Here is a 27738-nt window from a genome sequence, read left to right as displayed (position 1 = left end):
AAGTCACACAGCTTAGAAACTAAGTTATACTATGAATTCTATTCAGTCAGCATCAAATCTCATTCTCTTTCAACAGATGATGGCAGACTTTAAGCACTAAGTAAACAAACTGAAGACATTTTCTCCTTTCTGTATGATTCTCTTAAATATATGCCATCATTTCATGGGGAGCTTATGCTAAGAATGACTTCATAAACAAATCATTTGTGAAAGAGAAAAACCACATCCAGGGCAAAGTCATAAGTTGAAAAAGCCTTATTTCAGAGAGTACTTCCTGAAAGAGACAAAGCAGCAATTACAGCTGAACAAGTACCAACTCCTATACCGAGTATTATATTTGAAACAACTTCTTAAAGCAACGGAAGAACCTAAAACAAAAGAAATACAGCATTTCTTAAATATACCATTTCTAGAAAGAGCTGTTTTAACACAAGCAACTCAAAGAAATCTTTTACAGAACTGGGTATACCAAGAAATGTTCCTCTCAAACACAGCCTTTTGATGGACAGGAGGTAAGTAGCATTTAATTAACCTCATCACAGATTATCAGAAATAATGCTGTACTTATTTACTAAATCTCAAAATCCTTGTTTTATTTTAATAATATATTACTGAAACTATGTTGGTGAAGGACCCTCAAATGGGATATACTGTCATCTTCCTACATTATTAACATGTTTCATTTATTTTCAGTACTGTTTTACATTAATAGTAAATGTAAATTTTTTCAACTTAAAGAAAATGTTGATACAATAAATCAGAAATATCTTTAGGAGTCTTTGTCACCTGGTTTCAATTACATTGTTTCACAGAATGTACTTAAAGGCTTTTAAGAAAAGACTATAGCTAATCATGGAATCTAAAGTTTGTAAAATGCTGACTTAAAAGCTAATCACTTTTCAATATTTATCCAAAAATTTATCTGTGTGTACAGAGTACAACCTGTATGGTAATGCCTTTAAAACACATACATCACACATATTTTAGTTAACCTTAAGCAAATGAACACAACTGTTGGTGACATAAAGTCAGCTTGAATTCAATGAGGGGAAAAAGATTTACTCAAAAATGGTTTGTAAGTAAGGAATTTCTGTGACAAAATTCGGGAATAAGGACGGGTGGAGGGAGTTCTGATACAAAAGAAAAAAGGATACAAAATGTCATTTACATTACAATTTTTACTATTTAAAAATTCATGGAAAGTTAAAAATGAGTCAAGTTTCTAAAATTATTTTCCTTTGTATGGTAATACTAGAGAGTTAATTTTTCTATGTAGTATTTTTCTCATTTTATAGAAATTAATATTCTAGCCAATACAATATTTGGAAATTTTAATAAATACAGGCTTTTAAATATATAGAATTCTACTCCAAAATCATATTTAACCTAAATATTTGGCAAACTCGCTACAGTCAGGAAGGTAGGAAGGGAAGAAAGGGGGGAGAAGAAAACAAATTCATAGCTTGTGTTTGTCCTCAGCAACTGCTCAAATTAATTTTAAATTACAGCCCATGATGCCACTACCAGATGGCTAACCTCCCCCAGTTTTCACTAAAGAGAGACTCAGGGCTGAATGAGAGACAGACCATTCTGCAAAGTGACATTTTTGAGGGAAACTTTTCTTACACCTCCATATTTCAAGGGGGATGCCACAAGGTTCCATCTCTTTGTAGCGAGTCTATTTTTAAAATCACTGTTGTTGATGTTATATCGTGGGTGATAGAAGTTTCACACTGAGGGGGTCACAGCTAAACTCCTTTCCAGTAGAAATGGGCATTTGGGGGGGGTGGAAATTAGTTTCTGCAAACACATAAAGTTACTGAGTGACTTCTTACTAATAACTATTTGTCTTTGAGATTCCTTTTTTAAAATTAAATTTGACAAATAATACTTACGCCTCTGGATCTCGGTAGAGTGAGGGCGTGAAAGTTACCACACGAGCAATATCTTATTCTCAAGGAGTGTAATCTGCTTCTGGGGCACTGGTAAACACCATCTGGAAGACTCAGCATTAGGCACTCCCAACTGTGCATTAAAAACTAGCCCATCTATTGTTTTTAAGAGTCAAGTTCTTGTGGGACTTCCCTGGCAGTCCAGGGGTTAAGACTGCGCTCCCAGTGCAGGGGGTACGGGTTCGATCCCTGCTCTGCTCGGGGAACTAAGACCCCTCATGCCGCAAGGTGTGGCCAAAAAAAAAAAAAAACAGAGAGAGTAAAGTTCTTGATCTGTATACCATGGCACAAGACACTGCTGTTTCTAGACCTATGATAATCTAGAGAGAACATAATACTATGAAGAAGTGTTTGCCACTTAAAAAAAAAAAAAAAAAAACGGTTTGATGGCCAATGAAGCAAGCCTTCATTGACAAACTAGAGAGTGCTTGCTATGGGTCACCCCGCCAAAGTTTCCTTCCTTCACTTATCCGTCAATTCAGCAAATATTACTTACTGAGTATCTACTATGTCCTCACCAGGCAGTGGGGATTCAGCAGTAAAAAGGAAAAGTTCCTGCTCTCAAATGAGAATTACTGTGAATATTCAGTAAGCAACCAGTTATATGGTTTCTTTATTAGTTTTCTAATACATAATTTATATATTAAAATTATATTTAATGAGTAAAAATTCATTATTTGGACATTACTAATCTGGGTTACCAAATATTTAAACAGAATGAAGACGATAAAAAGTGGCAAGCTATCAATACTTTCTAAGATTCAAAATTCAGAATGGCCTTTCCCCAATTAGTCCCAAACAAAGGATACCTACCATAGGCACAACTGCTACCCAATTTCACACTACAGAGAGAAAATGAATACGTTTGCCAGTGCATCATGACACACCAGACCATCTTAATACACTAATATGTTAGTACATATTAGTAATAATACCTAGGGAGTGTATTTCTTTTTTTTTTTTTTTTTTTTTTTTTTTTTTTTTTTTTTTTTTCTGTACGCGGGCCTCTCACTGCTGTGGCCTCTCCCGTTGCGGAGCACAGGCTCCGGACACACAGGCTCCGCGGCCATGGCTCGCGGGCCCAGCCGCTCCGCGGCGTGTGGGATCTTCCGGGATCGGGGCACGAACCCGTGTCCCCTGCATCGGCAGGCGGACTCTCAACCACTGCGCCACCAGGGAAGCCCTGGGAGTGTATTTCTTAATAAATACTAAGACACATATATTGACTCTATGACATAAAATACTGTCAAAATTAAAATCCACTGATATGCCAAGTCGAGTGTGAGAATGTTAAGCATTTATTTTTTCAACAAAGAGCTTTATTCCTCCTATTCTTAACTATTTTACAGTTTCTAAGTGTCATGCCCACAACAAGCTATACGATGACCACCCCTCACAATCAAGCTCAACCTGGCCCTTCTATCGAGCCATATCCAGAAGAATACAAAATAGCAGCCCTTGTCTTCTACAGCTGTATCTTCATAACTGGCTTGTTTGTTAATGTCACTGCCTTATGGGTTTTCAGTTGTACCACCAAGAAGAGAACCACTGTAACCATCTATATGATGAATGTGGCACTACTGGACTTGATATTTATCATGAGCTTACCCTTTCAAATGTTTTATTATGCAAAAGGTGAATGGCCGTTTGGAGAGTACTTCTGCCAGATTCTTGGGGCTCTCACAGTGTTTTATCCAAGTATTGCTCTATGGCTTTTTGCTCTCATTAGCGCCGACAGATACATGGCCATTGTACAGCCGAAATACACCAAGGAACTTAAAAACACATGCAAGGCCATGCTAGCGTGTGTGGGAGTCTGGATAATGACCCTGACAACCACCATCCCACTCCTACTGCTCTATGAAGACCCAGATAAAGCCTCCACCACTGCCACCTGCCTCAAGGTTTCTGACATCATCCACTTAAAAGCCATTAACGTGCTGAACTTCACTCGACTGATTTTCTTTTTCTTGATTCCTCTGTTCATCATGATTGGGTGCTACTTGGTCATTATTCATAGTCTCCTTCACGGTAAGACATCTAAGCTGAAGCCAAAAGTCAAGGAGAAGTCTATACGGATCATTATCACGCTCATGGTGCAGGTGCTTGTCTGCTTCATGCCTTTCCACATCTGCTTTGCTTTCCTGATGCTGGGAGGGGACGAGAACAGCTACAACCCCTGGGGAGCCTTCACCACCTTCCTCATGAACCTCAGCACCTGTCTGGATGTGATTCTCTACTACATTGTTTCAAAACAATTTCAGGCTCGAGTCATCAGTGTCATGCTATACCGCAATTATCTTCGGAGCGTGCGCAGAAAGAGCTTCCGCTCAGGTAGCTTACGGTCCCTAAGCAACATAAACAGTGAAATGTTATGAACGGTCATTGTTTGTCTTCGATCTCTTTAAATTCACTTTACTAACTTAGGGTCAGTGGATATTCTGTTATGATATCATCACGTCCCTTCTCTCCCAAAAAAAAATAATAAACTTTAAGAACCCTTCCTCCTTTGTGAGATCTTATTATTGTGGCAGCATAATTAAATACACTAAAGTACTTCAATAAATTCATTATCTTTATTTTTAAAACCTGTATAAAACATTTTCATGAATTACTGGGAGAAAAGCATCCAATTCGTGTTTCATATTCAAGCCTTACCTAAATACATAGTTGACTTTTTGGATTTAATTCTATGCGCAGGTGAGTCATGATGTCAATCAGGTCAGCAGGCAAAATAATGGAGCTATTGTTTGAAATAATTTGATTGAATTATTTCCAACTAGACGCAGCTCCCTTTGGTCTAACTTATACTCCGAATTGGTGGTCTAAATCCAGTTCTTTGTATTCTAAACACCAAACTTCCATGATTCCTACACAAACAACTATGTTCAACTCATCACTGTTACTGCTGCAGAGCAAAATCTGCAGAAGCAAAAGCACCTAAAGGTGCTGTAAAGGCCATTGCCATCAGCCCCCACCTACTCTAAGTTCATTTTCCTTTGGAAACAGACAATAGTCATTCAATAAACACTTACTGAGAGCCGAGTATGCACCAGACTCTACTTGAGACTAGTGGGGGGGACCTCCCTGGTGGCGCAGTGGTTAAGAATCTGCCTGCCAATGCAGGGGATACGGGTTCGAGCCCTGGTCCAGGAAGATCCCACATGCTGCGGAGCAACTAAGCCCGTGCGCCACAACTACTGAGCCTGCGCTCTAGAACCCACGAGCCACAACTACTGAGCCCACGAGCCACAACTACTGAAGCCCGTGGGCCTAGAGCCCGTGCTCCGCAACAAGAGAAGCCACCGCAATGAGAAGCCCGCACACCACAACGAAGACCCGTTGCAGCCAAAAATAAATAAATAAAATAAATAAATTTATTTTTTTTAAAAAAGGACAATTAATCCTGCCAAAGGGCAACAGGGTGCAGAAAGAAAACCAGCAGGTACGAGAATACAAATACATAGCATGTTAAGAAAGCTGAATGACTGACGGGGAAGTGGCTTGAAACATTGGATTGGGGTCAGATTATGAGGGCTTTGAAGAGAAAGAAAAAAACAACAATATATGGGGTGGGGAGGCTGCTACTGCTAGGATGTTTGCATAAGTGACCTTACTTAGTTCCCTCCACTGCCCTGTGAATTACAGAGTATGAGCCCCAATTTACAGATGAGGGAAGTTGAGAGAAGTAACTTGCTCAAGATGACACACAAATAATACACGGCAGAGCTGGAATCTCAGGTAAATTGGTCTATGTGATGGCAAAGCCTAAGCCATCTGTACTATTCTAGACGGCCCTGATGCCGCCTTGAAGAAGCTTGATTTTTATTCTGAAGAAAATAAGGATTTAGAGGTTTTTAAAAGGAAGATTAGCATGGTCAAACTTGTATTTTAGAAAGATAACTTCTGAAAACATTGCATGAAATACTTTGGAATTGATAGGAAGACTAGTTGGAGAATTACTGCAAAAATCTAGGCAAGAAAAGACTGGTTAAGACTGGGATAATGACAGAAGGAGTCAAGGAGATGCGATGAAGAGCTGACTTATACAGGACTTCGAATGAGTAAGAGTCAGTGCCCTACTCCACTGATGAGAAGAGGGAAAGGTTTCCAGCTTGGATGACTGAGTAGATGAAAATGCCATTAGTTAAAATAAGGAGTACAGAAGGAGGAGGAGATAAGAGTGCAGAAAGAGAGGTGATCAGGCTAGGTAAGAGCTTCTGATGAATTTTCCTTGAGTCTTAGAAGTCACTAGGAAATACGACTGAAGAAAGATCAAGAAAGCAATACGGACTGGAAATAGAGAGCTGGGAAACAAACAACAGATGCTGACTGTGGTTGAAGTCATGGGGGTGGACGCGACGGCACAGAAAGCGCACCTGGAGTAAGCTTGAGAAAGGAGCTGCACAGAGTAAAGAAGGTCAAAGAGGACCAGGAGAGAGCAGTGTGCTGGGATTCAGGCGAGCAGCTTATTTCATGAAATAATGGGATGTCAAAAGCATATAATGTGCCACTGAAAGGTCAGATAAGACAAGTGAAAACAAGCCACTGGCTTTAGAAATTAGTTGGTTACTGGTGACCTTTATAAGAGAAGTTTTAATAGTGGTGAGGTTAAAAAAAGAGAGAGTGAGAATTAAATAGGAAGTGAAGAATTGCAGGAAGTGCAGGTCAACTTGGCATTGATGAGAAAGAAAAAGGTAACAAGACATTATGTGGAAAACCCTGCAAATTATAAAACACATTGACTAAAAAAGGTTTCCTCTCCTGAGTTTTTGAAGCTCTGCTTACCATCAAATAAAAGATATATTTACAAAATGCAAAGTTTATTGAAGTAAAGATTTAGGTTCCAAGAAGTCTATGTTTGAGAACGCGTCAAGATTCAAAAAAGCCACACTATAATGTTTCACGATTTAAAAGGAAAGAGAAATATATTCTCATTCAGGTGATGTCTGAATTAACATTCACACTGTCTTTCAAAGGGGATCCTATAACTTTTGAATTTACTCAAATTTGCAATTCTTGCTACTAGCTAAGATTTAAATAGGTAAAAAGCCTTCTGGCCTCAAGAATTAGTAAAAACATTGCCACCAACTTCAAAATTGAATCAATCTTCCTTATAGGTACCAGTCACGATTCCATAAAGAAATAAGTGTCATGCATTCAAAGAAATAACTGTCATTCAACTCTATGTGCAATAGAAAAAAAAAAGTCATCACACAAGGGGACGATGTACATAAGAATTAAAAGCTACGTTACTACCCACCCACTAAATTTATTCTAACACAAACATACACAATACACATAACCCTTCTACAACTCAGTAGGCCTTATAAAGAACCAAAAAGAACTGGCCTCAGTGAGAAACGTTAGGGGAAAACTAATGATTTAGTAATGCTACTTCTTTTCTGAATCCACATGGAATCATTCCTAATGACGACACTATTTACCACAGCAGCAGAATAGTCAACTTAAACTTCTTAGTCTAACTGCAATTACAACCCGTAAAACTCCAACACTGCATCATTATGACACAGAACTTTATGGGTCTCCGTTAACATATTATTCAGGATCGTACATTATTAAGACAACTAAATATCAGTACTCATGCCAGTAACTCAGTAAATCCCATGAAGGGTAGCTATTACCATCAATATTAACAATGTAAGTGTGAGAGCCATAAGGTCACTAACCGTATGTTAAACATAGAGATCCAAAGTGAATCTAAATCAAGGTACCTGCACTAGCCTAATAGTTCTCAAAAATATATACTGAAAATTAAAACAAGGCAGAAGTTAGTACACACACATTTTAAATATGTTACCTTTATTGTATAGTATCTCATCTCTTAAAAACAGTCTCAGAAACTTACTTCAGAGATGCTTTAAAGGCACTTATATGTGCCAACAATTCTGCTCCTAAATGCCAATTATTTCATAAACGAATGCATGTTTTCTCATTTTGTTTTTAAAGAAGACCAACACAGTATGAAAGCACAGACACTCTTTGAGTTAGGTTGCCCACTGCAGATTGGCGACAAAGTTATAACCTATATAGTGATTTTCTTTTACCTTTGGTGGAAATATATAAACAATATCATTTAAGAAAAGCATCATTCTTCAGAAGCTTAACTTCAGACAAATAAATGTTGTTCCCTAATCTAATTAATTAAATTTTGTGTTTCTATGTTTAATTAGTTAACAAAGCTACAAAGACAAAATTTCACTATGAAAACACAATTCTATCTTCAGGACCAGAACAGAAAATTCATTAAAAATTCTCTAAAATATGAGATTTGAAAGCTACAAAAAAGAGTGAGTGTAAAACAGATTCCGTTTCAAGAACATAATGAAAATGTTAAGTATACACTGGAATTTTTACATATAAAATCAATTTTACTATATCTAAAAGTTTAAAATATCCTCTTACTGACTTTCATGTATAATCACGCTCTAAGTCAGATTTAAGTAGTTATGAATTAAGCTAATATTTGAGAGGTACTTACAATCCAGAAGGCAGGTTCCTGGCTGCAGTGATACCAGAGGAATACCGCACAGCTTCAGCGAGGATAAAGTCACCCGCTGCTGACAACACCCAGGAGCCCAGCAGAAAGGACTGAAAATAAAACAGGAAGAACATGACAGAGAGGAGACTTCTACAAATAAACTAACATTTATTTAATTAGAACCAGCTCAGGTATATATATATATTTTTAAAGTTTGTTTTTGTTTGAATAGACTTTTCAAAGTGAGGGAGTAAAACCCCTCATTGGTCAAATGTATTAACTTCCATAATTCCTAAGTATGTTGAAAAAAAGATATTTATAGCATGACTTATTTTTACAACTAATACACAAACCATTAAGCAAAATAAGTGATTAGAATTTTATTAAAATAAAAATCCTTATTAAAAGTGTTATGGCTGGGCTTCCCTGGTGGCGCAATAGCTGGGAATCCGCCTGCCAATGCAGGGGACACGGGTTCGAGCCCTGGTCCAGGAGGATCCCACATGCGCGGAGCAGCTGGGCCTGTGAGCCACAACTGCTGAGCCTGTGCTCTGGAGCCCATGAGCCGCAAGTACTGAAGCTCGCGTGACTGGAGCCCGTGCTCCGCAGCAAGAGAGGCCACAGCAATGAGAGGCCCGCGCACCGCAATGAAGAGTGGCTCCCACTCGCCGCAACTAGAGAAAGCCTGCGTGCAGCAACGAAGACTCAGTGCAGCCAAAAAAAAAAAAAAGTTATTGCCCACTCACACTGATATTATTATCTATTATCATCATTATTATTTTATTATGCTAATGGCTTAAATTTAAATATTTTCTTCGGTTAATGTCTATGTTCCAAATCAGACAGAGGATCATGTAATAAAAAGATAATTGTTAATGAAACACCAAGCTTAACAAAATAAAACTATTTAAAAACAAGAAAACAGAAACATTTTTTTCTATAACCTAAGTAGCAAAGGGAAAATACATAAAAACTTACTGCAAATTTTCTGCTTCCATATCTTCTTTCAAATATCCTAAAATTATAAATAAGCAGACTACTGCAGAAAGTATCTTTCAAATCAAGGCAAATTATTCTTCCACAAATCAACCTCCAAATCTAGATGGGGATTTAAAAAAGAATAACAAATAAGAGTAAGATTTGTTCAGGTCTCTTCCTTAGCAAATTTATTACGTTTACTTTATACTGCTTATTTTTAATACTGTAAGCTCAGATTCCCCAGGGTGGAACTGAAACTCTCCATATCTCTGTAGCAGCTCTTAGAAATGCACACTGAGGGCTCCTTAAGAGGTTCTAGCAGGAGAGTGTGGCTATTTGCACTCCTAGACAGAGGGTGATTGTCCTCCATCCAGGCAGGTCCCACCTCTAGAGCACAAATGCCCACAAAGTGGTGCAGGAGAAGGGGACTGCCGCCAACTTAGCCAGGTGAACCAAATTAACCCCCCAAACAGTAAAGGTACCAACACAGGGCCACAGGGCCCTGACATTCCCTTACAGCAGTGGTTCTCAGGGCTGGCCATATGCTAGAATCCCCTGGGGATCTTTCTAAAAAAGTACACCAATGCCCGGGCCCCACCACTAGGCTCCCTGACTCAGTTGGTCTAGGGTGAGGTCTTGGCATCAAAAAAAAAAAAACAGTTTATGTAGGTGATTCTACTGTGCAGACAGGATTAAGAATCATTGTATTACAGCAACTGAAATCATACTGAAGCTCTACCATATTCCAACAGAAAGCAGTAGTATGGGTAAATAACTGAATCACAGGAACTTGGCAAAGCCCACCTAAGCAATGGCATTAATTATATCCCTATGAAGAAAAGATGTCAGTGCTCAATAATGGATTATCATGCTTAAAATGGCTAATCAAGTATTTAGCATAGAAAAGGTGGCAGGTTATAACCATAATTTGCACTAACACTCTCTGATATTGTGATTTATAATAAGAAATATATTTTGGTCTTTGCCCATTGGAATTTCCGAAGTGAAGAAAGCTATAACAGTGTCTTTTGTCATGTTAATGAGGTGACTTCTGGAAGCACCTCAGAATGGGGGCTGGCTTCCAGGGGAACCAACCTTGTGATTAGAAGGTCAGAACTTTCAGTCCCACACCCTGACCTGCGGGGAGGGAGAGGGGCTGGAGGGTGGATCAACTGCCAATGGCCAGTGTTAATCAATCCTGCCTATGGAATGAATCTCCATAAAAACCCAAAAGGACAGGGTTCTGAGAGCTTCCTGGGTGATGAACATGTGAAGATCTGAGGACAGTGGGGCTCAGAGAGAGCACGGTAGCTCCGCACCCTTTCCCCTTACCTTGCCCTATGCATCTCTTCCATCTGGATGTTCATCTATATCCTTTAATAATAAACTGGTAATCCAGTACATAAAACGTTTCTCTGAGTTCTGTGAACTGTTCTAGCACATTAATGGAGCCCAGGGAGGGGGTCGTGGGAACTCTGATTTATAGCCATTCGGCCAGAGGTACAGGTAACCACCTGGGCTGGTGACTGGTATCTGAAGTGCGAGTGCAGTGGGCAGGCCCGTGGGACTAAGCCCTAACCCTGTGGAATGTGATGCTCTCTGGGAAGATGGCATCAGAACTGAGTTCAACTGTAGGACACCCAAGTTGGTGTCTGAGAATTGCTTAGTGTTGGTGTGGGGAAATCCCTGCCAAGTTGGAAATGGTAACGGAATACCCCTTTTGCACTCCAACTCACAGACAAGACCCAGCACCAGCATTTTTCATGTGATCAACCCATAAATCTCAAAAGCCACAGACTTCTGCTCTTCCCAGCAGCAAAAACCCAAGAGAAATTTCCTACTTGGTTTAGCCACCACTGTAAAAGTAATTCACAGACTCTCAATCTATTAGAGCTGAGAGAGAGCTTAGCTCCTCTAACATATTCAAACTGAGGCAAGTTTTTGAAAATGTTAAGTATGCATACTAATCATACAAAAAACAGATTTAACATTGTTTAATTCTCTTGAAATTAAAAATTGCATTTCCATGAGTAAAAACTGAAGCTGAAAAGAGATGTGTAAAAGGAAATACTGCAACTGCTTCATTATAATCTGCTTTGCTGAAATTATCAATAAATACAACTAGAGAAGTTACTTGTTAGTGGAATATTAATAATAAATAATATTTCTTACAAATTTAGAGGCTTTGAGAGACTAAGAATGGCAGGAAGAAAGGCAAATCAAAGAAGAAGGCCTGCCTTCTCCCCTCCCAGAGGCCAGTGGAGCGGAGCTCACCTGGAAGTCGTCCTTGACTGCCTGGAGGTCGTACACAAAGAACCTCTGGCAGTGTGGAAGGAGGAGGGCCAGCAGGAGGGACAGGGCACTGGGGACCAGTAAAAGACCCTTGGACACAGGTGCTTTGTCTGGAGGGAAAAACAAAACTGCTTTCAGAATGACTGTCCCTATGATTTTAAAAAGCACATGATTGAAAAGCAAGAGAATTCACTCCTTTTGAATTAGAATGAAGACAAAGTTCACATACTCTGGAATTTAATTCTTATTAACATATATTTTCAAAACATCTTCCTGCAGAGGTAAGTGATCAAAGGGCACTGGAAAACAAGTGAAATCGGCTGATGGGGGCTTCACTGTCATCTGGCTCTTATACAAGACCAAACCAAGTTTACTTCCATGGAATACCGTTTTAGAAAACGGTCACCAAAGTATAGAGAAATAGACAGAGGAGTATGTTTTCTATCATACTGACCAGTTAGCTCCTGAGCATGACTGGGATTCACGTACATAAACATTCACTTTAAGAAATTTAAGAAGCGGTTAAAAGTGCTAACATTGCTGCCTGCAGTGGTCTGCTGAGATTTTCCACCACGGGCACCCTGGAGCCTTGTCTAAATCTCACGCAGCCTTCAAACAACAGCTCAGTTTCCACTTCCTTACATCAGTCTCTCCCATTTTAGCCTGAGAGGCTCTTCCCCCAACCTGCATCCCCGTTTCCAGGTACTAGTTGAGGAGTCAGGGTCTGGAACCTGTTTGGCCTTGCCGACTACATTAAAGATTCCCGAGGGAGGCCACCTGCCTTCTCTTCTCTGTGTTGGCCATAAAGCCTAGCACAGCTCCTTGAGGGAATGAAACGTCCAGATCATCAACAGGCAAGACCACAGGAAAGCGTCACAGACACTTTCAGACAGAGACATTCTCAGATCGTGTGAGGTGCACTTCCATGGGGAGTGAAGCTACTAGTTATGGTTGGTATAGTGTGGTTATTGCACTTGTTTGCGTATATAAAAATAGCCCAACTACTTCCTTTCTGGTAAGGTCTTACAAACAGCTAAACTGGAACCATCGGTAAAGTGGCTGCATACTATTTGCACGACCAAGATGCAATCAAGGCTCCAGGGAATCTAAGAGCTAACGGAGCTCCCCACCCCCCAGAAAACGGAGTCCCCACTACCTAGTACCCCAAACGTACCGGAAAGCACCGTGGTTGTGAGCCTGACCAACCTAAGTCCTAACGCGAGCAATTTCAGCCTGTTTTCCTCACCTGTAAAATGAAGATAAGAGACGCTACCTCAAGAGTGTTATGAGAAGTAAATAAAGAATGAATATAGGGAAAACTGCTCCAACCACCACAATCACAACCCCAGGAGACTGGGCCTCCTTGGTTAAAGGCAAGCTCCTCCCTTATTATTCCAAAAGGACTGAAGACGGAGCACAGGTGACAGAGGTGCGCCTTGAAGGTTTCCTCCTTCAACTTGGACTTCACTGATCCTTGGGAAATGGGTCCCATCATTTATTCATTCCTGCCTCTTCCTGGCTGCCTGCAAGATTCCACTGTAGGTTCATGGTCTCAAATCTCAAACTGACACTCTCCACGGACCAGCAATGCTCCCGCTCTTCTATAGTAAGTGTGCCCTCTCCTCAAACCTTCCTGCTGCACACTCCCAATGGCTTACATGTCACCATATGAATAAATGAATGGTTTGCTTTGGTATTCTCACTCATATCTCTCCAATTAATAAGCGCCTACTCCTGCACATCATGCATTATCCTAGGTCCTGGGGTATAGCAGCAAATGATGGACAAAGTCCCTCCCCTTGTGGGACCTACAGTCTAGACAGCAGAGAAAAGAAAATACACAAAGCAAGGTAAATATCATGTCAGATACAAACAAATGGTATAGAGAAATTAAGTGGGGTAAAGAGCAAGGCTGTGTTACCCACCATGGACTTCCTGCTCTCTCTTCAGATAAAAGATAGGACTGCTACCCACCCACACCTGCCCCTAACTGAAGTGGCATATGGCAATGTGACTTGCTTTGGCCAAGTCAACATAATAGATGTCACTTCCAGGCAAATATTGGAGAGCCAGTGAATGGCCTTTCCCTTGGCCAATGCTCAAGATGGTGGCTATGCTACGAGCCGGACGTCAGAGTTCAAGACAATACGGAACAGGCCCTGCCAGGCGACTCACCATGGAGGGACACCAGCAGTAGGAAACAAACCTTGTCGTTTCAGGTCCCTGACATTTTAGAGCCGTTTGCTACGGCAGCATAACTAGCCTATCCTGGTTTAGGGGAAAACATAGTGCTAGTGGGGAAAGAAGGGTGCTCTTTTTCATAGCGTGATTAGAAGGCCCTCTGACAAGGTGAAATTTGAGCAGACACCTGAGGATGTGGGCCTTGCAGATATCTGGGGAGCAGTATTCTTGGCAGGGAAAAGAGCAAGTCCAAGTGTTGTGAGACAGGAACACACTCAATACGATCAAGAAACAGTAAGGCTGCCAAGGCAGCTAATGGCAGAATGAGCGAAAAGCAGAGAGGCAGGATATAAGGTCAAAGAAGCCGGGGAGCAAACAGTGTAGAACCCTATAGGCCATAAGGACTTAACCTTTCCTTGGAGAGTGACAGAATGCTCTTGGGGACGTTAAGGAAAGGAATAACATGATCAGACGTGTTTTCAAAGGATCGCTTTGGTTGCTAAGTTGAGAAGAGATTACAGGAAGGCAAGCATAGAAGAAAGGAGACCAGTTAGGAGGCTATCATAATAATCCAGACAGAAAATGAGGATGGCCTGGACCAGGGGGGTTTGGGTGGGGGTAGTGAGAGTGGTCAGAACTGCGGTATGCTTGGAAGGTACAGCAGGCAGGATTTGCTGGCTGACTGGGTATAAGGTATGGGCAAATGGAGAAATCAAAGATGATCCAAAGTTTTTGTTGCAAGCCAGTAGAACTGTTGCCAGCTCCTACGATGGAAAATTCTGTCACCCTCGCCCTTACCATGCCTACAAGATCTGGGCCCACCTTGCAAACTGTTCCCTAACCCCCATCTCCACCCCCCACCTCCTAGGGCTCTACCCTTTATACCAATGCTGCTCAAAGTAACTAGTCCACAAGCTGTTACCAGTCCAGAGTGAGAACAGAATGTGAACCAACACACTATGTCCTGCAGGGAGGAAGTCCTGCTATGAAAAAAATATCACCTGCACTGAACACGTGCTCTGCTCAAATGTCACCTTATCTGTGGATGTCCCATGTAATTCTCTATCCCCTTTGTTCTGGTTTATTTTTTCACAGCACTTATCAACAACTGACTGATTAATAGCGATTCACCAAATCTATGATTCAAACTGACTGTAAGATATACCATTATTTTAGGTGTTACTAAAAAAGAAACACTGTCAAATAACTCTAAGATGGCATCAACTGTAAAGTACAACCCAGTATTAGAAACACTAAAATGTGAAAAAATGCAATTTGGAATCAAGAAATACATTTCTCTGTGTATTGTCCATCTCCCCATCCTCAGTCCCCACTAGAATATAAGCCTCTTGAAGGCAACAATTTTGTCTGCGTATGTTCACTGCTGCAGTATCCCTCATGCCTATAACAGGATCAGGTCCATAAAGGCAGTCAACAAGTGTTTACCTAATGAAAGGTGACTGATAGATAAGAGATGCTCAATAAATACTGGTGAAAGCAACCCAAGAATCCACTGATGGATAAACAAAATGTGGTATATCCATACAGCAGAATATAATGAATTATATTCAGTCTTTAAAAGGAAGGAAATCTTCACATGCCACATCATGGATAAACTTTTTGGACATTATGCTGAAGGGAATAAGCCAGACACAAAACGATAAATACTGTATGATTCCATTTCTATGAGGTACCTAAGGAGTCAAATTCAGAGACAGGAAATAGAAAGGTGGTTTTGAGGGGCTGGGGGGAGAGAAGAATAGGGAGCTGTTTAATGGGTATAGAGTTTCAGTTTTGCAAGATGAAGAGTTCTAGCGACAAATGCACAACAATGTGAATGTGCTTAATGCCATGGAACCATACACTTAAAAATGGTTAAGATGGAAAATTTATGTTATGTGTATTTTACCACAATTAAAGACTAAAAATAAATAAAATATTTGCTGAATTAATAACGGATCCTATTTATACAATCATTTTAATTCTGCCTAGGACTAAACCCCTAAAAACACAGACCTGATTACTTAACTCAGATAACACTACCATTAAGTCCTCCTCTTAAGATGAGCAAAAATCAGATCCCAAAAACCTATGAGGAAAGTAACAGATAATATACAATGGTCCAAGAAGTCCCACATCACAGGACAAGTATACAGTATTACTATGGACAGCAGAATTTACCGATTAACTCAAGATCTGTACATTTCGCCATATGAAGTTTACCGCAAAACAAACAAAAAAAGAACTTTAAATGATTATTAAATTCTAGTTAACAACATGTATGCTTAAGTGTTTAGAGATAAAGTGACTACAACTTACTTTGAGATCCACCAAAAAATAAGACAAATTGATGAAACAGAGAATGGATATTTAATAAAGCAAATATGTAAAATGTTAATTGCAGAATCTAGGTGTTCATTATACCCTTCTTCAACTGTGGAGGTGGGCAAATAGTGAATCACAGAATTTGAGAGCTGAGATAAGACTTCAAAACACATGAAGCAAAAACTTATAGAAACAGATAAATTCACAAATATAGTAGGAATCTTCAGCACTCCTCTCTCAGTAATCAATAACACAAGTAGACAGAAAATCAGTGTCATGGACTGAAATGTCCCCCGCCCTCCTCCAGATTCATATGTTGAAGCCCTAACCCCCAATTCGACTATATTTGGAGATAGGGTCTTTAAAGAGATAGTTTAAGGTTAAATGAGGTCACAAAGGTGGGGCCCTAATCCAATCTGTTCTTATTGGAGAAGGAAGTGGCACCAGGGATGCACACATACAGAGGAAAGACCATGTGAACACACAGGGAGAAGACATCTACAAGCCAAGGAGAAAGGCCTCAGGAGAAACCAAACTTGCCAAGGCTTGGATCTTGTACTTCCAGCCTCCTGACCTGTGAGAAGATAAACTTCTGTTGTTTAAGCCATCCACCCACACTGTAATACGTTGTCATATCAATCAGTAAGAATATAGAAGACTTGAAAAACAATATCAGTCAATTTGACCTGATTGACATTTATAGTATACTCCACCCAACAACAAAAAATTACACATTTTTTTTCAAATGGATAAGGAACATTCCCCAAGACAGACCATATTCTGGGCCATAAAACACACCTCTATAAATTTAAAGAAATTAAAATCATCAAAGTACGTTCCCTGATTACAACAAAATTAAACCAGAAATCAACAACAGAAAGATGGATGGAAAATCCTCCAAATACAGCTGACCCTTGAACAACACAGGTCTAAACGTCAAGGGTCCACTTATATGATTTTTTTTCAATAAGTACATACCATGGCACTACACAATCCATGGTTGGTTGAATCCACGGATGTGGAACCATGGATATGAAGGGCCAACTATAGAGTTATACTTGGATTTTCGACTACATGGGGGTCAGCACTCCAAACACCCACATTGTTCAAGGGTCAACTGTACTTGAAAATTAAACAACATACTTCTAAATAATACCTGGGTCAAAGAGGGAGTCACAAGGGAAATTAGAATATATGTTAAATAGAATAAAAAGTAGTACAACCAAGCAGAATTTGTGGGCTGCAAATAAGGCAATGCTTAGAAGGAAATTTATAGCATTAAATGCTTATATGGGAAGAGAAAAGGTCTCAAATGACAATAAAGAGTACAAGCTTTAAAATACTAGAAAAAGACGAGCAAACTAAACCCTAAGCAAGCATATGGAAAGACAGAATTATGAGCAGAAATCAATGGAATTGAAAACCAAAATATAATACAGAAAAATCAATGAAACTAAAAACTAACTCTTTGAGAAGATCAATAAAATTGATACACCTCTAGCAGGACTGATCAGGAAAGAAGGAAAAGACACAACTACCAGTATCAAGAATAAAGGAGGGGGGCTTCCCTGGTGGCGCAGTGGTTGAGAGCCCGCCTGCCGATGCAGGGGACGCGGGTTCGTGCCCCGGTCCGGGAGGATCCCACATGCCGCTAAGCGGCTGGGCCCGTGAGCCTGCACGTCCGGAGCCTGTGCTCCGCAACGGGAGAGGCCATAACAGTGAGAGGCCCATGTACCAGGAAAAAAAAAAAAAAAAAAAAAAGAATAAAGGAGGGGACATCACTACAGATGCCATAGACATTAATAGGCTAGTAAGGGGTTGTACAACATTGTGAAATGCACTTAATACCACTGGACTGTACACTTAAAAATGGTTAGAATGGTAAATTTTATGTATGTACTTTTATCATAAATAAGATAATTTTTAAAGGATAATAAGGGAATATCGGAAACAACATTTTAGCCACAAATTTGACAACTTGGATGAAATAGGCAAATTCCTTGAGAGATGCAATCTACTTATCAAAGTCAAAAAGAAATTTGAACAGTCCTAAAGAAATGAAGAAACTGAATACATAGTTAAAAGTCTTCCAACAAAGAAAACTCTAGGCCTGATGGCTTCACTGAAGAATTGTACCAAACACCAAAAGGAAAAATACCAATCCTACATAAACTCTTCCACCACGTAGAAAGGAGAAAACACTTCCCAACTCATTTTATGAAGCCAACATTACACTGATTCCAAAAACAAAGATGTTAAAAGAAAACAAGAGACCAATATCTCAGACCAATTTGCTAATATTTTGTTGCAATATTCTCAACAAAATATTAGCAAATTGAATCCAGCTATACATAAACAGGATAATACATCACAATCAAGTGAAGTTTATACCAGGAATGCAAAGCAGATATCAATGTAACTCACTACATTGGTAAAGAAAAATGTACCGCACAACTCTATTCACATCCTGTACAATTATGTGCTTATTCTATGAAGCCAATTTTTGTCCATTCATGAGACAAAACTGGTCACCTACTGCTGTGTAGTTAATGACAGGTTATCCCTTTGATCTAACCTTACTCCTAATACTATCCAACATTTATTGAGCCCTTGGCAAGTGCAAAGTCCCATTCACAGCACTTTATGTGTACCACCTTGCTCCGGAGGCTCCTACCCCTTGGGGCCTTTACATCTGCTACTCCCTCTGCTCAAGATGTTCTCCCCACATCCAGCCTGTCCTCATCACTCGGTCCTCATTTCGGACGGCATCTCAGAGTAGCAATCCCTCGTGACGTTTTGTTTATTGAAGAGCACTTTTCACTATTTGAAATTCTTCTTTGTTTCCTTCTTTGTCTGTCTCCCTCATCAGAATGTAAGCTCAATGAAGGCAGGGTCTTGCTTGTCTTGCTCACTACTATATATTTCTATACCCAGGACAGTATCTGGCATAGAGTAGTGTTTTAGTAAATATCTGGTGAAGGAAAGGATTACATGAGGTAGACGTGACCCTCTCCAAATTTATCATATGAGAAAACTGTGACTCAAAGCGTGAGTTACCTGCCCGTGATCACAAATGACTCAGCCTGGGTTCCACTTAAAACAAAAGGCAAGACAAAGACTAGCCGGCAGGTAGTTTATTTTGGAATGTGGTTCCAGGGAGCAGGAGTGAAGGACACAGGGAATGAAACACAGAGGGAGTCAATACAAGGATTCATTACGAAGCTGGCCACCTCTATGAGTTACAGATGTTTCTGTCAAGTGCTGAGTCCCACAGGATTTTCTAAGAAGCCTTGTGAATGTATCTCAGAAACATCACCCAGGGAAGAAACAGGAAAGCATTTTTATCCATCATCCCGCAAATGTCTAGAGTGGCCACAGAAAAGAAGCCCCAACGGAAGAACAGAGAAATAAGCTTTACCAAATCAGACCAGGTTACACCAAACAAGAGTACAGAAATACATGGAATAAGAGGTGAGGCTGAGGACACAGGAATGCTGTTCAAGAAGAGGTGTCTGATCTAATGGCCAGGGAGTGGAAGAACAAACCCTGACAATCTGACTACAAATAAAACTGCTCCTCATGCTGCGCGGCCACAGAGCTCCGTGGTCCAAAGGGACTGTCACCTGCATGGTGGATTTTAAATGAAAGACATACATAGTCACAAACAGCAATAACAGAAATCCAAGTGGTACCCTATGTCACAAAAGTAAATGCACTTGTGAATGGAGATATAAAAAGACGGCAGTCTGGGAGGGTACAACACAGAGTGGTGGGTACTTATTAAATGTTAAACTGATCAAAAGTTTAAAAAATATATATAAACCCTCTGATCCAAAAAGAAATCTACATCTAGGAATTTAGCCCAAAGTAATTATCACAGATATACACGAAGATTTTTGCTACAAAGACGCTCATCACAGCATTGTTTATAATAGTGAAAAAACTAGAAACATCAATGTCCAAAAGGAAAATAAATTATGTTCTATACATAAAATGGAATAATACTCAATTTTAAGAACTAGGTTGTAGAAAAATATTTCATGCTTTGGAAAGATGTTCCTAAATAGTAAGTGCAATATTTCCAGTAGCATTATTATATATTGAATAATGCTTTTAAAAAATAGTTCATAAATACATGGGTTTTTTAAAAGCACCTATCAAAATATTAATCTCTGAATGATCTGTTCACGGGAGGTTTTAACTTTTTATGAAAATATTTTAAGAATTAGAAAAAATAATTTTGGTTTAACCAGTTACTAACTCAGTTAAAAGTTTCATTAAATCCTTACACTGGGCTTCCCTGGTGGCGCAGTGGTTGAGAGTCTGCCTGCCAGTGCAGAGGACACGGGTTCGAGCCCTGGTCTGGGAAGATCCCACATGCCACGGAGCAACTAGGCCCGTGAGCCACAGTTACTGAGCCTGCGTGTCTGGAGCCTGTGCTCCGCAACAAGAGAGGCCGCGACAGTGAGGCCCGCGCACCGCGATGAAGAGTGGCCCCCACTTGCCACAACTAGAGAAAGCCCTCGCACAGAAACGAAGATTCAACACAGCCAAAAATAAATAAAATAAATAAAGAATTTCTAAAAAATAATAAAATTAAAAAAAAAAAAATCCTTACACTGTGAGATAAGGCAAATTGCTAGCAATCTGCTGGCCCCCCTGTGAGTGGAGCCAGGAAGTGGTTCATACATGAGGAACCCAAGCAGTGATCAAATGGAAGGTTAAAACATGTGACTTCTTTACAATGGGTCCTTCCACTTTTGAAAATAGTGATGTAACAGATTTTGAGAATGACAGACAATGCATTAATCTAAAAATAAAAATGCAAAACATCTATGGTAAAGACAACATAAAACACCAAAGTTTAAGGTGTCTCCTTTTGGGTCATTCACCTCTTTGGTATGATGGCAGTACAAAGCCATCTCTCTGTGGCAAAGAATAGCAATCAGGCTACGGTGACTGCGTATTATCCTAAAATAATTATTACAGTATATGTGGATCACTTTTTGCCAAGCACTGTGCTAAAAAAAGCACTTTCTGTGTAATACCATCTCAGTGAATGCTTATAGTAAGCCTGAGGCAATACTTAGTTATCCGAACGTTCTAGGTGAAAAATAGGCTAAGAAAGGTTAAATAACTGGTTCAAAGTCACAACTAGTTAGGCTGAGATCTGGACCAGTTCTGCCTGACTCCAAAGAAAAAGCTTTTGTAATATATAACAAGGAAATCTGATATCTTTATATCATGGTCCATGGTCCAAAAGGGATTTTCACTCTTACTATTTTTAGTACTTCACTTGTATCTTTTTGGTTGCTCAAAAAGTTAAACATAGAATTACCACATGACCCAACAATTCAACTCCTAGTTATATACCGAAGAGGACTGAAAACAGATATTCAAACAAAAACCTGAATATTCATCGCAGCATTATCCTAAGAGCCAAAAAGTGGAAACAACCCAAATGTCTATCAACAGATGAATAAACAAAATGTGGTATATCCATACAATGAACTATTAGTCATAGAAGGACACATGCTAGTAACACATGCTACAATATGGAAGAACCTTGAAAACATTATACTAAGCAAAAGAAGCCAGACTCAAAAGCCACATATTATGACTCCACATACATGAAATGTCCAGAATTTAAAAATCCAGAGACAGAAAGCAGATTAGTGGTGGGCAGGGAAGGGGAGGGAATGGTGAGGGACTGCTTAACGGGAACTGCGCTTCTTTTTGGGGTTGATAAGAATGGTCTGCAAGTAGAGAGTGGTTGGTGATGACTGCACAACAATGTGAATGTGTTGTTAAGTCAATAATGGTACACTTTTAAATGGTTACAACGGTGAATTTTATGTTATGTGAATTCTACCTGAATAAGAATATGCATCTTTTAGGTACTAAAGATACTAACCACAGGTCTTGCAAAGCTTAGCCATGTGGGCCGTTACAGAAGCATCGTAGCTGAGGAGAGATGCAGGGGGTGGGGATGGGGGGGGAGGAAAAGGCAGTAACCCAGCAACTCTGCCCATCCCCACAAGTCACCATGTCAAAGTGTACCCGTCAAAAACCCCGGTGTGGTTCACACCCCTGGAGGAGGGGCTGCCATATCCTACCAGATCGGTTTTCCTATTTCTGACTACTCAACTATTTGGTAAACTTCTCAGGGGTCCCACAAAAATGGGGTGATCTGGTGTTTTATGAAGTCACTTCCTTAAACTTTTTCATCAAAAAGGGGCTAAACCAATGTGTTTAAGTCCACGAAAATGCAGAAACCCGTGCACTGCGAGGGACACCTTCTGCATCCACCTTGCTTTATTCTTCGGGCCTATGAGCTTCCTGGAAGAAAACCTGATGAAACACACCCTCAGTGACCAAGTGCGTTCTGGTGACCATCTCCACAAAGACGTCCATAAAACTGCCCGAGAATCAAAAGGTCCCAAGTTTATTCTAGTGACAGTCAATTACCTACGATGCTCAGAAGTAAAACACGGTAAGCCATCCATGAACCCGCTGCTGTTCCTAACACCCTGGGGAGAATGTGAAGGCCCTGGACATCTGCTGCACTGACCACTCCTCACCCAACAGGTGGCCCGGGGGCCTGGCCTGGGAGGGCAGCCCGTGAACACTTGTTACTGGACCAACGCTTGTAAAACTCATCAGGAAAATGAACAGGAGAAAAGGCTAGAAAGTTTCCAGAAAAGAATCCCGAAAAAAGGCAAGAAAGAGGAAGATTTGCCCTCTAGAGACCAGAATGTATTCTATATCTAAAATATTCAATAGTATGAATTAGGGGGAAAAAAAGAACGAGCAATAAAATTGAAAAAGGAAGTTCTAAAACAGAGCTGAACACAAAGGCTCGCGACGCCAGAGAAAAGTGTGTCAGATCTGCACATCATCAACAGTGGCAATAGGCTCCTACAGTTTAATTTTAGTCCTGCCACTATGCTGGACACTACTCGGGTTTATCCTTCTTAGGGAGATTTTATACAAACATAAAGCCTTTCCTTAAGTGTAAAAAAAAAAAAGGCAGTCATTGTTAAAAGTGCTAATTAGGGCTTCCCTGGTGGCGCAGCGGTTGAGAGTCCGCCTGCCGATGCAGGGAACACGGGTTTGTGCCCCGGTCCGGGAAGATCCCATATGCCGCAGAGTGGCTGGGCCCGTGAGCCATGGCCGCTGAGCCTGCGCGTCCGGAGCCTGTGCTCCGCAACGGGAGAGGCCACAACAGTGAGAGGCTCACGCACCGCAAAAAAAAAAAAAAAGTGCTAATTAGACAAGGAATGAAATAAAATGAAATAATAATTTTAAAAGCCAAAAGAAGAAAATTATAAATGTTACACATAAATGATAAATTATTCAATGGTAGGAACAGCTCTGAAAAAGTGAATCAGAAAGCTTGTCCAGACAAGCTTGTTCTAGACCCATGAAATAAACTGTAAGAGAAAAGAGAAAAAAAACTTTAAGAGAAAATGTGTGGTTATTGGCAAAAAAAAAAAAGAACTGTTGTAAATTCAAGTGCCTAAGGAGGCCAGGCAGGTAGCAGTGAAACAGGGAAGGTAGGTGGCAAAAAGCACGTTATCAGTGGATTTTTGTCACGTAACAGTTCAGCCCTGGTGTGCCAGATCATCATCTCAAGAGCTAAAAGGAATCTGGATTTCTGTCTCAAAGACACCAATTTTAAAATGTTGGAAGGTGACTCTCCTCCCACCCCCCTACCCTCGCCACCAACACACAGCTCAAACAAAACACATCTGTGTGGCCTGCCAGTGTTCAAAGTCTGGCCTAGAGAATCATCACTGAGGTGAATGCCTGTCAGAGCAATGCTAATTTAAGAGAAGGCTGAGTCGTAAAGACCAAGGCTGGTGAAGGTGCTGCCCTAATGGTAACAGCTGAGGACAAACCAAGGATGGTTCTATATGTTCAAACACCCTATGAATCTTTGAATCAAACAAAGTAGATTGACAAGTAAGGATACCGTACCTATAAAGACATACACTTGAACATCTGAGAAGATAAGCAGGAGAGGGAGTTATCTGTCAGCAGATGTTTAATGTAGACTAAACGGGTCTACAGGGGGGAAAGAAGCAAACAAAACATACATCTGCAAGATGGAGAAAACCAAGTCTGATTTTAGAGTTTGATGATACAAGGAACCTCTTCCACTCCTGTCTGGTGGAAAAGCCTACTAAAATAGAGAAACAAGCTTAAATCCTCTTAAGTTTGGACCTGTACATGGCCTTTAGCACCTAATCCATGTGTGAGTAGAGATGCTACTAAACATCTTTAACCACTGCTGCTGAGACTGGCTGGTTGGTGGGGACAAAAAACCCCACTTAAACACTATAAACACTAAAATTAATTCTAAATGGATTCAAGAATCAAATAAAAGCAATGAAACCAAAAAGACAGCTCAACAAAATTTCAGTTCAAGATGACAGGCTCCTACACCTGTCCACTTTTCCCCCCTCCCAAAGTCATACTGAAATAAAAGGACCTTCAAAACACCAGAGAAATGCCTCCTTCCAAATAGTCCAGGGAACTAATCAATAAATACCAAGACCTGGAGAGGAGCATGAGCAAACAGAATTACCCAACAGAATAATTTACAGTATTTCTCAAACTTCAGTCAGTCCCATTACGGCGCCACAATTTTTGTTATATCCCAGTGTTACCTATCCTATTATTTAATATTTTTCTTTAAATCATCTTACTATGTTTTAGTTAAATAAATGTATTTTAAAGGAAACTTTATATCACTATAATAAGTGCAAAACGAGTGTCACTTTGTCATCAGTAGGTGGTAACTATCAAAATAAACACAGTTTACTAAATTCTAACTAATACTGTTGCTGCAGAAAGATCTGGGCTTGCCTCCTGTTCTCTACGTTACCAGAGGAAACTAGCTGCTATTAGAGAGGTATTTCAGACTAGCAGCTAACTGAGACTTTCTCTTTGTTACAATCAAGAGGAAAAAGAACTGAAAAGGGAATTACTATCTTAAGTTTGTTTCAATGGCCCTTAGTGTTGAGCCCACATCCTGTTTAAACCATCCCGGGTATAAACGGCGCACGTGCCTGCTGTGGCAGCTGGGTCAGGCCCTTCCACAAAACCCCGCCCCCAGACACACTCCTTCACATTTTCTCATACACAACCATTCATTTGACCACCCCAGCTGAAGAAAAGGCTTTGCCCCCAAAATAAAATCCGAGAAATGCTCTCCAAAGAAAGCGGCGATCTACTTAGGGAGGACATTGTAAGGGTCTGAGGGCTGAGAAAGGCTAGAAAAGAGCTCGGGCATCTTCAGACGCCCACAACAGATGCCAGCCTGGGTAACGTGGAACAGTGGGAGGCGGGTGGTAAGAGGAAGGGCGGCTTCACTCAGAGTAAGATTTACACCAAGAGCCAAGCCCCCCCGACCCTGGCCCACAGCAGGGGATTTTCACCGTCTTTGCCTGTCTCCTGCTCCCCACCTCTGCACCCTATATGGAGAGCAGGCTGCTCACAAGCTCTGCAAACTTGAACAGAGCCTACAGGCAGCCCTGCCAGCTGAGGTTCGGGCCTCCTGGGGACAAAGACCTACCCACAAGTAAAGAGGAAACCCACACCAGCTACTTGCAAATCCAGTGTTTCGCTATGTACAAGAATGGTCAAGTGAGCATCCGGAAAGCTCACCCCCGTGTCCTCTGCACCGAAACGTTTACTGCAGGAGGGATGCCAGGGGAGAAAACAGGAGACTCAGAGAAGAAAATGATGCAAGGGTCAAGAAACAGCAATAATTGAGTGTGAACTTCAGTAGTGAAGAAACATTAAAACAAATTAAGAGACTCCTTGAAGTAGCACAGGTTTTCTGACCTAGGGCTCTATTTTCTTCTTTTTTTTTTTTTTTTTTTTTGCGGTATGTGGGCCTCTCACTGTCATGGCCTCTCCCATCGCGGAGTACAGGCTCCGGACGTGCAGGCTCAATGGCCATGGCTCATGGGCCCAGCTGCTCCGCGGCATGTGGGATCCTCCCGGACCGGGTCACAAACCCACGTCCCCTGCATTGGCAGGCGGACTCTCAACCACTGCGCCACCAGGGAAACCCTCTATCTTCTTCTACGACACCAATCACACACCTTGGTTCAACAATGAATACACAATCATAATAATGTAAATATAGCTATTGTTATGATTTTCTATATAAAATCAACCTACAGACAAAGCATGGAAGGCTTAACTATCATTACAGAACAGGCTATAAAAACACACAGCATACATAGAACACAAATTAAGAACTGAGAGACAAAAAAGTAGATGTTCTTGGGCTAATTTTTCTCATTTTCATAGTGTAGTCTACTGACTGTGCCCAAAATTGATGAATCAAAAAATAAAGTGTTTTGTCCATTGTTTAAAATTATAAATGTAACCACAAGGGGTAACCAAACCAAAACTAAAACATGGAGAGGTTGGAGGTAATTCCTCATCTTTCATTATGTGGAATCTATAAGTAGAACCAGTAGTTGACAAATCAATAAAGGCATAAATACATCATTTAAAGCTGTAATAACAGAAGAAACAAAGAAAGAGGAACTTAAAAGCGGCTACTGCTAGTGAAGAGAATTCATATTATATCCTTATATAAACTTTTACCATATGCTTATATTACTCTTATATCACACACACACACACACACACACACGATTCATAAGCAAAAAACAATCTACAAGAATATTCTCCAAACTGTTGGGACTGAGAAGAAAGAATTTCACGTTTCACTTTCTCCTTTTCCGGGTAGCCTGAATTTGTACCAGCAGTATATATTACCTACATAAGATACAAAAATATTGAATGAATATTTAACAGATCTCAGGAGGACTTAATAAAGAAAAGGATGAATTTGGCTAAATACAACTTATGGGCTAAATCCCTTTATTTTAATGACTTATTTAAATGAAAAACTTTATATGAGAAAAATTTCATGAATAAAATTAAAAAGCAACTGACAAGTGGTTAAAATATTCGTAACATATACCATGACAGAAGCTAGTACCCTTAAAGGACTTTTACTAATCAATTTAACAAAAACAAAACAAACACTAATACTCCAATGTAAAAAAAAAGGGCAAAGGACATAGTCAAATCAGTTCAAAAATATATTAAAATGGCCAATAAATATGAAAGATGAAAATAAGTTCACTTTCCCAGGCATTCAAAGAAATGCAGATTAAAACAATGAAATGTCATTTTTCAATCTCTCAATTGGCAAAAATCATGTTAAATTATCATACTCAAGTGTTACAAGAGTTTGGTGAGAAAGATATTCTCCTAAACTGCTAAAAAGTGTAAAGTGACACACCCTTTCTGGAAGGATTTGGCAATACAGATCAAGAGCTTAAAAATGTTCCTATTCTTTGACACTATAATTCCACGTTTGTGATCATTTCTTTAGGATGAAGTCAAAGATGTGATCAATAACTTAAAGACGTTCACCATAACATTGCCTGAGAGAGAAAGAATGCACAGGTAAGA

General features: G+C 40.2%; 2 protein-coding genes across 4 annotated transcripts in view; one reads left to right on the top strand and one right to left on the bottom strand.

Moving 5' to 3' along the window:
• UBAC2 (UBA domain containing 2) overlaps positions 1-27738 on the bottom strand; it is a 164873-nt gene that overhangs the window by 125902 nt on the left and 11233 nt on the right. For 2 of the 3 annotated variants that reach the window (XM_082602506.1, XM_082602505.1), the window contains exons 2-5: positions 12899-12970; positions 11707-11834; positions 9433-9552; positions 8455-8564 (exon numbers count right to left, since the gene is read on the bottom strand). In XM_082602506.1, the coding sequence (XP_082458632.1) occupies positions 8455-8564; positions 9433-9552; positions 11707-11834; positions 12899-12970 (430 nt within the window). The remainder of the gene's footprint in view (positions 1-8454; positions 8565-9432; positions 9553-11706; positions 11835-12898; positions 12971-27738) is intronic. The other variant, XM_082602507.1, reaches the window with a different exon arrangement.
• Positions 380-4368, top strand: GPR18 (G protein-coupled receptor 18). The gene is made up of 2 exons (XM_082602050.1): positions 380-512; positions 3302-4368. The coding sequence occupies exon 2, from the start codon at positions 3314-3316 to the stop codon at positions 4328-4330; it is 1017 nt and encodes a 338-aa protein (XP_082458176.1). The 5' UTR covers positions 380-512; positions 3302-3313; the 3' UTR covers positions 4331-4368.

Source organism: Mesoplodon mirus (assembly GCF_964341445.2).
Source record: "Mesoplodon mirus genome assembly, chromosome: 17".
Classification (NCBI taxonomy): Eukaryota; Metazoa; Chordata; class Mammalia; order Artiodactyla; family Ziphiidae; genus Mesoplodon; species Mesoplodon mirus.
This window is presented reverse-complemented; position numbering and strand designations above follow the sequence as displayed.

Coding starts and splice junctions, on each gene's coding strand:
- GPR18 (XM_082602050.1), top strand. CDS start 3,314: ATGCCCACAACAAGCTATACGATGACCACCCCTCACAATCAAGCTCAA.